The sequence below is a fragment of the Balaenoptera acutorostrata genome, chromosome 4 (assembly GCF_949987535.1).
Source record: "Balaenoptera acutorostrata chromosome 4, mBalAcu1.1, whole genome shotgun sequence".
Taxonomy (NCBI): Eukaryota; Metazoa; Chordata; class Mammalia; order Artiodactyla; family Balaenopteridae; genus Balaenoptera; species Balaenoptera acutorostrata.
In genome coordinates this window covers 59873748-59888516 of record NC_080067.1, presented here as the reverse complement: position 1 = coordinate 59888516, position 14769 = coordinate 59873748, and the positions used below count along the sequence as shown (strand labels likewise).

General features: G+C 36.6%; 1 protein-coding gene across 1 annotated transcript in view; it reads right to left on the bottom strand.

Annotated features, from left to right (window-relative positions):
• Positions 1 to 14769, bottom strand: part of NAALADL2 (N-acetylated alpha-linked acidic dipeptidase like 2) — a 1059167-nt gene that overhangs the window by 105448 nt on the left and 938950 nt on the right. The window contains exon 12 of the mRNA XM_057545762.1: positions 10787 to 10880. Coding sequence (XP_057401745.1) covers positions 10787 to 10880 — 94 coding nt within the window. The remainder of the gene's footprint in view (positions 1 to 10786; positions 10881 to 14769) is intronic.

Genomic DNA, 14769 nt, shown 5'->3' with positions numbered 1-14769 from the left:
CGCGGAGCGGCTAGGCCAGTGTCCCACAACTACTGAGCCTGCGCGTCTGCAGCCTGTGCTCCACAAGAGAGGCCGCGACAGTGAGAGGCCCGTGCACCGCGATGAAGAGTGGCCCCCGCTCGCCGCAACTGGAGAAAGCCCTTGCACAGAAACAAAGACCCAACACAGCCAAAAATAAATAAATAAATTTATATATATTAAAAAAAAAAGGAATCCAAATCGGAAAAGAAGAAGTAAAGCTGTCACTGTTTGCAGATGACATGATTCTATACATAGAGAATCCTAAAGATGCTACCAGAAAACTACTAGAGCTAATCAATGACTTTGGTAAAATAGCAGGATAGAAAATTAATGCACAGAAATCTCTTGCATTCCTATACACTAATGATGAAAAATCTGAGTGTGAAATTAAGAAAACACTTCCATTTAACATTGCAACAAAAAGAACAAAATATGTAGGAATAAACCTACCTAAGGAGACAAAAGACCTGTATGCAGAAAATTATAAGACACTGATGAAAGAAATCAAAGATGATAGAAATGGATGGGGAGATATACCATGTCCTTGGATTGGAAGAATCAACATTGTGAAAATGACTCTACTACCCAAAGCAATCTACAGATGCAATGCAATCCCTATCAAACTACCATTGGCATTTTTCACAGAACTAGAACAAAAAATTTCACAATTTGTATGGAAACACAAAAGACCCCGAATAGCAAAAGCAATCTTGAGAAAGAAAAACGGAGCTGGAGGAATCAGGCTCCCTGACTTCAGACTATACTACAAAGCTATGGTAATCAAGACAGTATGGTACTGGCACACAAACAGAAATACAGATCAATAGAACAGTATAGAAAGCCCAGAGATAAACCTACAGACACATAGTCATCTTATTTTGATAAAGGAGGCAAGAATATACAATGGAGAAAAGACAGCCTCTTCAATAATTAGTGCTGGGAAAACTGGAGAGCTACATGTAAAAGAATGAAATTAGAACACTCCCTAACACCATACACAAAAATTAACTCAAAATGCATTAAAGACCTAAATGTAAGGCCAGACACCATCAAACTCTTAGAGGAAAACATAGGCAGAACACCCTATGACATAAATCACAGCAAGATCCTTTTTCACCCGCCTCCTAGAGAAATGGAAATAAAAACAAAAATAAATGGGACCTATTGAAACTTAAAATCTTTTGCACAGCAAAGGAAACCATAAACAAGATGAAAGACAACACTCAGAATGGGAGAAAATATTTGCAAATGAAGCAACTGACAAAAGATTTATATCCAAAATATACAGGCAGCTCAATATCAAAAAAACAAACAACCCAATCCAAAAATGGGCAGAAAACCTAAATAGACTTTTCTCCAAGGAAGATATACAGATTTCCAACAAACACATAAAAGGATGGTCAACATCACTAATCATTAGAGAAAGGCAAATCAAAACTACAATGAGGCCATTGTAGTTCTGACCTCACACCGGTCAGAATGGCCATTATCAAAAAATCTACAAATAATAAATACTGGAGAGGGTGTGGAGAAAAGGGAACCCTCTTGCACTGCTGGTCTGAATGTAAATTGATACAGCCACTATGGAGAACTGTATAGAGGTTCCTTAAAATACTGAAAATAGAACTACCATATGACCCAGCAATCCCACTACTGGGCATATACCCTGAGAAAGCCATAATTCAAAAAGAGTCATGTACCACAATGTTCATTGCAGCTCTATTTGCAATAGTCAGGACATGGAAGCAACCTAAGTGTCCATCGACAGATGAATGGATAAAGAAGATGTGGCACATATATACAATGGAATATTACTCAGCCATAAAAAGAACCGAAATTGAGTTATTTGTGGTGAGGTGGATGGAAGTAGAGTCTGTTACACAGAGTGAAGTAAGTCAGAAAGAGAAAAACAAATACCGTATGCTAACACATATATATGGAATATAAAAAAGAAAAAAAAAGAAAATGGTTCTGAAGAACCTAGGGGCAGGACAGGAATAAAGATGCAGACATAGAGAATGGACTTGAGGACACGGGGAAGGGAAATTGTAGCTGGGATGAAGTGTGAGAGTTGCATGGACCTATATACACTACCAAATGTAAAATAGATAGGTAGTGGGAAGCAGCCACATAGCACAGGGAAATCAGCTCGGTTCTTTGTGTCCACCTAGAGTGGTGGGATAGGGAAGGTGGTGGGAGGGGGATGCAAGAGGGAGGAGATATGGGGATATATGTATACATATAGCTGATTTGGTTTGTTTTACAGCAGAAACTAATACTCCATTGTAAAGCAATTATACTCCAATAAAGATTTAAAAATAATAATAAAATGAAATTAATGTAAGCTTAAAAAAAAAACAAAAACAAAAGCTCAAGAGGAACTTGATCCTGCCGACAACCATGCTACTAAGCTAACATGACTCTGCCCCAGCTGAGCCTTCAGATTTGTATTTCAATAAATTTTCAATAAATATATTATTTATTTTCAATAAATATATTCAACATAGACTTGTCAGAATACATCAACATCATCTACAAATTCATAAGAAAAAACAGAAACTTCAATAAAAATCGGTCAAAGATTTCCATAGGCAAATGCTCAAATGGCCAAAGAGGCTTATGAAAGGGTTCTCGAGACCTTTATTTATCAGGGAAATGCAAATTAAAACCACAATAAAATAATAATACCACAATTTCAAAGAAAAAGAAAAAGACACAAAATACCAAGTACTGGTAAACGTGTAAAGTGATCAAAATTCTTACTGGTAAAATTGAAGAAAATGCTACAGCGACTTTGGAAATCTTTTTGGCAGTATCTGCTGAGGTTAGACATACACATACCCTATGATCCAGCAAGGAGTATTCACGTGCACTAAGAGATACATAGGAGATTGATCACAGCAGCATTGTTCATAATAACCTCAGCGTGGGAGCATCCCAACTGTACCTCACGGTAGAACTGATAACCAAACTGCAGTCTGTTCATACGATGGAAGACTGCAGAGCAGTGGAAACAAACTGCATCTCCGTGCATCAACGTGGATGAACCTCACACTCATATGTAGGTCAAAGCTATGTTCAAAAGAATGCACATCATCATATCATTCTATCTTATAAAATGTAAAGTCTTCCTTTATAAGGGAAAAATTAATCTTCGGTGTTCGGCAGTGTTTGCCTTTGGGAAGCAGAGTCAGGATGAGATTAGGAAGGGCTCAGGGAAGCTCTGGAATTTGGCTTTTCTTCTGTGTCTCGATCTATACAAGTGTTTGCAAGCTGAGAAAATTCACTGAGCTAGATGCTTAGGAGTTTCACAGTTTTCAGCACTTATTATAATTTAAAGTATTTTTTAGATTGTAACTATCATTATTTTTATCTGCATTTCACCTGTCAAGACAACTGAAAAGTCTGAAATATTTCTCTTAGCATAAAAAGCATACAGAAACAACTCCCTGGTAATATCTCAGGCAGGCACATGCCCAAGATGACGTTAATATTTAAGCCTTAAGCTCATATAAGGCTGCGCTGGTTATCTGAACCAGTAAGATGCCTCAAGGAAGAGGACCACATCCTGAATGCTGGGGGGCCTCTGGTGTCCCAGCCCTGGTAGAAGGCAATCCCACATCTCAGGAGGACTGCACTTCTAGGGAGAAAGGATAAACAGAGAAGGACAAGCAGAGAGACAACTGGAAGACAGATGAAGAAATGTGCATATAAAAATTCTTACTAGCCTGCCTGATTTTTTTTATTGAAGTACAGTTGCTATTCAATATTATGTAAGTTACAGGTGTACAATATAGAGATTCACAATTTTTAAAAGCTATACTCCATTTATAGTTGTTATAAAATATTGACTATGTGCCCTGTGTTGTACAATATATCCTTGTAGCTTATTTGTTACATAATAGGTTATACCTCTTACTCCCCTCCCCCCTCCCCTCTCCCCACTGGTAACCACTAGTTTGTTCTCTACATCTGTGAGTCTGGAAGATGGATGGTGGAAGAAATGTGCATATAAAAATTCAAAAGAAAAAATAATGCAATAGAGCATTATTATGATGAGAGACTAGTAAAAATGATAAGAAGTCATTAACGTATTTCAATCAATGTAGTGACGTGAAATGTAGACAGTGAAAGAAAACTTTAAACAGATTTGGATGAAGTACTCAGAGCAGGGAAGAAAACAATGATCACAAAGGAAAGCCGTATGAATAGCAACAAATTGTGAGATAGGAGTAAACAAAAGCAAAGAAAGTATAACTCTGAGGAAAACAAAAGGGACATGCTTAGGGTAAGAATTAAGGAACATTATGCAATGAAAATATGAGTTCAAAGAGAAATGGGGAGAAAGAAAAACTAGTTTCAGGAGACAAACACTGACATTATAGAGACAATCAGGTTTGTTGCAGACCCAGCTGTCTCAAATCCTTTTTTGGATGAGGTGTGGAATATCAGTAAGTGAAATACAATCTTTAATATAGTTATGTAGTCAGAAGCCATACAAAAATTCCATGGGGATTAAAACTGAACATATTGTCAGGAATTTGTACCCAATAAATGACTAATCTCTTATCAAGTTTCTCCATCACTTTGGGCAAGCAAGGTAAGACACTTCTCAGAGAATGCTTTTGATGTTTAAGTCCTTGTCACACAAAAAAGTCAGTTCCAGAAATGCCAGTTCAGACCACGAAAAATCTATCATGGTTCAGAGTTCCCATGGGAACAAGATCTTTCCCTAGGACTGTTTGGATTTTAGATGGTCTGCTTTAGATTTCTCAGGGAGAGCACAGACCAGGTACCCAGGGCACCCATCCTTTACTATCTATAGGCCAGTCCAGAGTTTGAATTGGTGGTCATTAAAACCAAGACTGGAGATGGATGGGCTGAGGACTAGACTCACGCAATTTATAAATTGCACTCTTAATTTTGCAAACTTTGAAATTCATCTTACATTACTCAGAAAGAAGAAGAAGAAAAAAGGACATTAGATGGGCCCCAATCACTTGTGATTGTAGAAAAGAACCAAAGTGACACTTGAAAATAAGACACTACAAATCTAACAAATCATAGTGCTTGCCTCAGTGGCATCATCACCTTGAAATACTATCCCTCCTCCCAAAATGAAGTGATTGACGCTAATGAATTATCAAAGCTAATTTAAAAAAAAGATCAAATCAGCATTGTCAGTTTTTTAAAGAACAGTGGGAAATGCTGCCAACAACCATTTGACATTTAGTGAGACAATCAGGAGGTGGCAACAAGCCACAGAGTTCGAAATTACGTTTCCTGCTGGGTCTGGCTTGCACTAAATAAATGTGTACGTAGCCAGGTCAAATGAACATGACTTTTACTTTATTTGGTCATTTGTCGTTTTTATAATCATGCTAAATAATTACATCTAAAATTCTGGCAAAGAAAAATAGCAGATATTAAATAAAAAGCATCAGAATTATATAGTTGTTAATTATTTCGAAATGCTATTTTTGCATTAAAAAGTGGATAAAGTGAGAAACAATAAACTTAGTAAGGTCATTAGTGCTCACTCCTTAGTCAGCTTCCAGGTTCAGGGGTGTGGTGATACTTATTCTTTACACCTTCCCTTGCCCCCATAATCTCGTACCATTGCCTTGTATGTGCGTTTTTTGGACATACTTTTATTTGTCACAAATACATCTGAAGCATGTCAGTTATCTTATCAGTCACTATTTATACTATATCTCCATGCACCATGTATAAATATTCATTCTCTTACTATTATGTGTTTGGCATTGACCAAATATTAAGGTCACTCAGTCAAAATGAGCTTTCAAGAACCAACCAATAAATCAACTCAAACAAATTATTCACTGGTAAATTATCCTTCTTTCTGGTGGTTGTGAGAATGATAGAGAATGGTCTGCTGCTACCATAAACTAGTGTAATAAATAAACAAGATGGCTGGTTGTCAAGGAGTAAAAATTACACTGTTGAAAATGCAATTGGGTTTCAGAGACCTTCATACTTAAACTCTCTGCAGTAAGGAGAAACAGTATTTTATAGTCCAGCCTTGAAGGTCTTTTTTTTTTTAACTGTATTTGAGAATTTAAGACTAATCACCATTAACTGTCATAGCGAAAAAAGAAAATATATCAACAATTAAAGCTTGTATTAAGCAGTAAAATTATATGTTTCGTTTAACATGCTACAGGAACACTGTTCAGCTAATGAAGTCGTCTAGCATTGTAGCTAAAACTGAAACTGAAATATTTATTTAGTTGTTGATATGTGGTGTCCATTATTTACACATTAGCACATTAAAATATTCTATTTTAAAAATAAGGTTACAACCAAAGTAGTCAAAATAGAACAGGTAAAACAAATCACCTACAATTTAGCAAATATTTGAATAACCTTTTACTATAGTACAGATAATTCAAATAATTTTGAATCATGATAACTAAAATACAAAAATGTATAGCTTAAAGGTGACAACTCATATCCCCTTCATCAAATACTTATATGCAGGTCGTGGTAAAAGAATATTTTTTGCCCATTTTGGGGGTTACTTTTTTTTTGCTTTGCTTTGTCTTTTTAGTATGGGTACATCTCAAGTCTGGCCACATCTTTCAGAGTGAAAGTGACAGGGAGACCCAAGTAGTTTCACATCAAAAGAAACAAAACTCAAAAATAACCAACAACCAAAGAAGAAGCGGTCCGATATAACAGCAAGAAGCCAAAATGCTCCTGGCTCGTCTGACTGAGAACCTGGGATTTTGGGGAGAGGTTCATCTAGACTTTGTCATGTCTGGCCTACAGTGGAAATCATTATAGAACAACTGCAGCTTGTTTTTTCCCCTTGTAATTACATGCTTTGAGATATAACTGCTAAAGAAAGGATTATTAATCTCATCTATTTTCAGACCATTTTCTTTACCTTTTTGCCTTAACTGAAACCTGGCTCTCCCCTATTGACATTTCTCCCACTGCAGCCCTCTCAGGCGGTAGCTCTTTTTTCTCCCACACCCTTTGTACCACTAGCCATAGAAGAACAATAAGAGGTGTCTCTAAGTCACTGCTCATTCTCTGAAGATTTTAGCTCCTGGCTCAGTCACTCTCTCTTAAAAGAATTACTCCTATCTTAGTTCTTGACAATATCAATATCCATGTAGACATAGTCTGGCCTCTCTTCTCCATAGTCTCTTTTCCTCTATTGATCAGCTACCATACTTCCATGGTCATACCTCAGCTGTACACTGTCATTACCAATATCTGCACTCTTTATATGGTCAAATTTTCAATAATCCCATTTGCTGGTCTTTTCATCTTATTTTTTCTTAATTCTTTGATTTTGCCAATAAATAAAGTCTATCCATCCTCCTTTATTTATGCTCACCCTCTTTCCCTTTGTATCCTCACATTATTCTATACCCAGTTTAGATACATCAGTCCATCACTATGAATGCTCCTTTGCAGACACTCTCATTTTTCCTTACCTTATCTAGTTCATTACCCTCTCCCAGCAAAACCCTAGCTCTGATTAAATCCAACTCTGCCTGCTTTATGCCTGAATCCCCAGCTGAAGGCTGGAAAAAGATACACAATTATGTTGAATTATCTCATGTAAAATATATTTCTTTTGAGTGCTTAATGCTGCCCGAAAGACTAATCCCATTTTTATAGTTCATTCACTCTACCACCTTCCCAAACAACTATTTTATTGTTTTTTAAAATCTAAGGGGACTTGCCAAGAGCTCCCAGTACCACATCTACTCATGTGCCATATGCTCTGCCTTCCTTCACATTTTTATGGGTGGACGACCGCATTCATACCTAAGGCAATGTCCTCCACCTTATGCTGCTTCTAGTCAAAGAAATCATTCCAGCAATTCTCCTTTCACTCTTCTAAATCAAATCTTCACTCTCCATCAGATCATTCTCATCAAAATAAAAACATGCTAACCATTCTCAACTCCATGCTTTGCATCTACCATCACCTGTCCCCAATTTATCACTTCCCATTCTCTTTTGAACCCCTCTAATCAGACTATTTCATATACCATTCTACTAAAATTGTTTTTGTTGAGCTCACTAATGACCTCCAAATTGCTAAATCCAGCAGTCAATTCTCAGTCCTAATTTTTCTTAACCGGTGGCGGTATTTGACGGAGTGAATCACTCCTTCCTCTTTGAAAGCGTTTATTCACTTGGCTTCAGGATATCACATTCTCCGGGTTTGTCTCTTACTCTTTATCTGCTCCTTCTTAGTCTCCTCCTCTGATTCCCCTTCGTTTCCCAATTTCTAAATGCAGGAGTGCCCAGAAATCTTAAATCTTTTCTGTCCTCTATCTGCACTCAACCCCTCAGAAATCTCATTTGGGACAGCTCTCAAATTTATATTCCCACACCAAATCTCTCCTCTGTACTCTGGATACAACCACAGTCAGTTCTGCTCTTTAACACTTACTTTGAAAATGCAAATTTACTCCAAAGTGACTGATATTAGGGAACAGTTTGAGCATAAAGCTAACTTAAAAATTGCTTTGACTTATGCAAATTTTGTTCTACCATGCATGTTTGTTTCTCAGGAGAAGAGATTTTAATTTTGTTTTATTTGTTGATTTAGTGGCTGGGTTTTATGTTTTTGTTTTTTTGGTCATATAAGTGTACCAGGCATACAGTAGGTGCTCAATGTTTGTTAAATGAATTAATAAATGGGTTCAAGAGATTGTGTAAAGTCTATGGGGGTTATATGCAAAGCTTTTTGTACAAGTGTAATTTTCTGAGGAGAGAGACCATACTTTTCTTCGTATTTTCAAAGGGATTCCTAACTACCCACAAAGGAACAGAGTAATAATATAATTCTAACAATGACCCTTTAGGACTTTTTTCTGACCTTCAGAAGTAGCCTACATTACTTAAAATGCTCATATAGGAATGATAATGCTATAATATTACTTATGGATTCAAAAAATAAACCCAATTATTTAAAAAGAAAGTAGAATTTGGAATTTAAAATGACAGTATTGTTATTGCTTTTGGTTTTGCTGGCTTTGTTTAATTTTAAAAATATCTCTTCTTCCTTCCTAGGATATGTGTAAAAACTTGCATAAGAATATAATGGTTTACAGCTGATTTAATTAGCAAAGGATAACAAGAAGTTTGTTGTTACTCCCTGTTATTTACTTCTACAATACTAAGTGTTTATTCTTTTGTAATATCAGTCACTAAAATTTATTTCCCTGGTATACTTCAAGTCCAAGAGCAGACTCAGTGTCTGTAAGACTTGACATTGGGCACATAACACAGCACCTTGCAAGTTACAGGTGCTTAATAAATGCTTGGTGAATATCTAAACAAAACAAAACAAAAATCTCTTCATATCTTTATTACAATGGTATTAAATATTTATGTAGATTTGGACTCAGAAAAGCAACTTGTAAATCATTTATAATTCTACTGTACAATGTTTCTATTTCACAGTATACTACTTGAGGCTCCTTTCTATGCATGAGAATTATTCTTTATAGATGGACAAATCTTTATGTAATACAAATAATAGTCTCCTCTTTTTGTTCTTTGAAAGTTTTAAGTATAATATGCAGTAGCAACTGAATTTTTAAAGTGAAAAAATGAGAACTAAAGAAAAGCAAAACAGTCTACAGAAAAAAATAAAATAGTTGCTTAAAAGAAATCCTTGCAAAAAATATATTATTCACAGAAGTCTTTAACCCTTTATTTATGCCTATATTGTTCTTATTTTGTAAAATACCATATACTTGGTTACTCAGTTTCTAAGAAATATTCTAGAAATAGAAAATTGTAAGTGGAGAACAGAGTAACTGCTACAGGTAATGACACTCATGACAATAAAAAGAAGAAGCTTAACAAAAGTAGAAAAAATAGAGACTAGCTTAAATATACCAAAAGCAGAGCAATATGAGGCCATTTAGTATGGGTGCAAAATAGACCTAAACAGCTCAATTGCACCCAAGGTCATGGTTTTACACAGCCACTATAATAAAAGTAATAAGAATCACTGAGGGAGAAAAATATTGTTTTGTAGTAGTCTCTGGATTAAGAATCAATCCAGGTAGTCAAAATTTAAAAATAAAAGTAATAAAGTTTCAGTTACTAGAAATATTTGGCTCTTTAGAGTGATCCATTTTCCAAGAATTACTGCTTAAGTTCTATAGTGAAAATATTGGCTTTTATATTAAGAAATACATGTCTACAAATGATCTGATAGTAAGATGTGTGGCTCAAAGAGGAGAAGGAGGGTGCATTTTGTTAATTACAATACTGCCCTTTGTGTTTGGTGAATGGTGACAAACTAGAAGTTTAGGTGAAAGATTTGTATATAGATAAAGGGAAAATAAAGATAATTATTAGGTGGTGTTAGAATTCTGTAGAGAGAGAGATATTCAAACAGGAAAGAACTTAAATAGAAACTGTGGAAATAACTTCCTGGTTTCCTCCTTGTCATCCTTAACCTAGGATGAGCCAACACTTCAGTCAAATGGACCCAGCCCATACTTCATGGAAACCAATCCCAAAGGACAAACTTCTGGGCCAGTCTCGTTTCAAATAACTGAATATTAGGTATACCTCATTCTTGTTGACATGGTAGCCCACATTCTTCTAAGCCCTTCTCATGATTGTCCTCTATAGGAAGGGAAGTGCTACATTGCCATAGCTAGTAAGATAGTGGATGACTTTATCTATCCCTTGTTCACAATTAGTTGAACAATTATTCATTTGCTAAAATTACTATAATTCAAAGAAAAATTACCTTTAAGGCTGTTTTGAACTTCTAAAGCTATATCGAGAGCATTAAAGGGCAGAACTGGTTCGTTGGCAATTTGTAAAATCACTTCTCCTGAGAGCTGAAAGAAAAAGAAAAAAACACTAGCATTTAATATTAAGGGTTTTTGTTTGTTTTCCATGATTTCATACACTTTTATACACTTATCTAGAGTAAAAAAACACAGAGGGAAAATTTATTTTTATAAAATCTCTTTTTCTTTTAAAACTTTTTAAAATTTTGTTTTCCTGTAAAGAAAAAAAAATCCTCAGTATATTTTTCATGTCTCAGAATAGTATAAGGAAATATAATATTTTCTTCCTTTTGGGCTAAAATATTAAGAAATAGCTTCCCTAGTTGAAGGAGTTGTAATATGTAAACTTTAAAACAATTCCTTATAAAACAGTTCAGAATGTCACATGATAAAACAATCAAGAACAACTGCAAATCAATAGCTGATTATTGGACCAAGTAAAATTCCAGACAAAATTAATGATCAATTTATTTCATGTAAGATATAATTTAATTTAAAAAATCCTTTAAAATCCACATACTATTTTCCTTCATGCTTTGCTATATTTGTAATCAGCTTTCCAAAATTTAATACCATTTATATATCTTGGAGATCAATGTTTAAATTAAATTCAAAAAATATAAAAATTTAAATGGCAGCCCCCAAACTCACACCTGGAATTTTCACACATGCATATGTCTCCACCACTGCACTCCAAAACTGTGTCTGAAAACCAGCATATGCACTATAGCTGAACTAGCATCTGCTTAATAGACTGAACAAGTCATATGCATTTTTATACATCTCAAAGGAACTTAGGGCTGGCGGCAAATGACATTGTTACTCCCCGCATCCCCAAGTGATATTTAATATTTACCTGGGCTTAACAAATGTCCCTACATCTCTTATAACACTGAAGCTGGCACACAGGGAAATCTGGCTGTGTTGATGTTATTAATGCACCATGAAATGTTGTTAGTGAATGAAAACATTGTCTCGTGAAACTACACAGGGGAAATTAGCACACTAACTTGAGATGGTAAAGAACACATAAAAGAAATAACTTACAAGGAAAATGTGATGTTAAATATTCAAATCTACATATTTAACAAAGGTCAAATTCCATTTAATATTTAAAAGTTATATTTCCCAGTTGTTTGCACAATTTATATCATGATGAAAGTACAATTCAATTTGGTTCTTCTTCTACGTGCTTGAGGAAATGCATTTCTTAGGAGTAGGAAAAGGAAACTCCTCTGAGATCCTTTTATTTCTTTGAGGTATTTTTCTCCCAAATGTAACAACCACTTCTCCCCAAATGTCTAAGGTACTTTTGCAGCGTTTATCCCCATCATATGATCACAAAAATCCTGCGAAACAATCTACTTTGATTATGCTGCACTTTAGGAAAAAAGCATTGTATACAATATGTTGATATGAATCCTGTTTCTATCCCACTCCACCCCAAGCGAATCATGCAAAGAACAGCAATATTTGGAAATAAATTATTTGTAAAAGGAAGGTTTAAAGAAGATTAAGAGGCATTATGGTTTCTTTTTCCAATTTGCCCTGGAGAATAGAAACTATAAAACAGACATGTTTCGTTTACACTTTTGGAATCTGCAAACCACACATTACAAAAGATTAAAATGAAAGAATGGGGAGGGAGGAGAAAGGCAACTTCTCTGTGTGTTGCTGAAGAAAGTTGTTTTGTTTTGGTTTTCTGAGTCATTTGGCAGCTAGAAAAACTGGAATATAAGCCAGCCACCTTGCTATGTCTCAAAAAGAAGCTGGCAACAAGTACTGGGACTTCTAAGGCACCTGGCCCACAATAGAATGTTTCAAGTAAATCAGCTTTATTTGCAGCTTCATAAGCAAGGGGGAGATTTGTATATGCCTTGCCATGCAGTGAGAAGAGATGAGCCATACTGCATACTCTTCTTGCCCATTCTGGAATTCACTCTTATTCAGGCATGCCAAAGTAACTTTCCCTTATATTTATATAAGGCCCCATTCTTTTCAAAATGCTTTATACTCATTTCATTATCTCATTTAATTATCTTGCCGAGCCTACAGGCAGATAGTGGTGGAATTAATCCTGTATTGAAAACATTGAGTATAAACCTTACTGGGTTGTGGTCCAAGATGGCAACATAGGAAGTTCCTAAATTCACCTCCTCCCATAGATACGTTGAATCTACAGCTGTACATGAAACAATTCCCTATGAAAAAAAATCCAGAAACCAGCTGAGTGACTCCTACACGTTGGAGGAACAACAAAAACCCACATTGAAATGAATAAGAGAAGCTGAGACACACTCTTGCCATAAAACCCACCCCATCACAGTGACATACAATAGGGAAGGAACTCCCAACTCCCAATTTCTCCTTTAGGAGAGAAGGGTTTAGACCCAACATCTAGTACCCCAACTTTTAAGACTTCCACCCAAGGAACAAATCCCCAAAACATCTAGCCCTGAAAGCCAACAGGGCTGTGTCCACAAGATATACAACACTACAGCCAACAAAGAAACAGTTCCTAATGGACTCAAGAGGACTCACTTTGGTTCTCTACCTATAGCTCAGTACAGAGGAAAATGCCCATCTCCCAGCCTTTCCCTGAAAGATAAAAGATAAACTTGAATCAAAAACAAAAAGTGGAGGAATGTGCTCTTCAACCAAGATGGTGGAGTAGAAGGACGTGCTCTCACTCCCTCTTGCGAGAACACCAGAATCATGACTAGCTGCTGGACAATCATCAAGAGGAAGACACTGGAACTCACCAAAAAAGAAACCCCACATCCAAAGACAAAGGAGAAGCCACAATGAGAAGGTAGGAGGGGCGCAATCACAGTAAAATCAAATTGCATAACTGCTGGGTGGTTGACTCACAGACTGGAGAACACTTATACCACAGAAGTCCACCCACTGGAGTGAAGGTTCTGAGCCCCACGTCAGGTTTCCCAACCTGGGGGTCTGGCAACGGGAGGAGGAATTCCTAGAGAATCAGACTTTGAAGCCTAGTGGGAATTGATTACAGGACTTCGACAGGACTGGGGGAAACAGAGACTCCACTCTTGGAGGGACACACAAAGTAGTGTGCACATCAGGACCCAGGGGAAGGAGCAGTGACCCCAGGGGAGTCTGAACCAGACCTACCTGCTAGTGTTGGAGGGTCTACTGCAGAGGCAGGGGTGTGGCACTATGGCTCACCGAGGGGACAAGGACAATGGCAGTAGAAGTTCTGGGAAGTACTCCTTGGCGTGAGCCCTCACAGAGTCTGTCATTAGCCTCACCAAAGAGCCCAGGTAGGCTCCAGAGTTGGATTGCCTCAGGCAAAACAACGAACAGGGAGGGAAACCAGCCCCACCCATCAACAGTCAAGTGGATTAAAGTTTTACTGAGCTCTGCTCACCAGGGCAACAGTCAGTTCTACCCACCACCAGTCCCTGCCATCAGGAAACTTGCATAAGCCTCTTAGATAGCCTCATACACCAGAGGGCAGACAGCAGAAGCAAGAAGAACTACAATCCTGCAGCCTGTGGAACAAAAACCACATTCACAGAAAGAAAGACAAAATGAAAAGTCAGAGAACTATGTACCAGATGAGGGAACAAGATGAAACCCCAGAAAAACAACTAAATGAAGTGGAGAAAGGCAACCATCCAGAAAAAGATTTCAGAATAATGATAATGAAGATGTTCCAGGACCTCGAAAAAGAATGGATGCAAAGATCGAGAAGATGGAAGAAATGTTTAAAAAAGACCTAGAAGAATTAAAGAACAAACAAACAGAGATGAACAATACAATAACTGAAATGAAAACTACACTAGAAGGAATAAATAGCAGAATACCTGAGGCAGAAGAACGGATAAGTGACCTGGAAGACAGAATGGTGGAATTCACAGCTACAGAAGAGAAAAAATAAAAAAGAATGAAAAGAAATGAAGACAGCCCA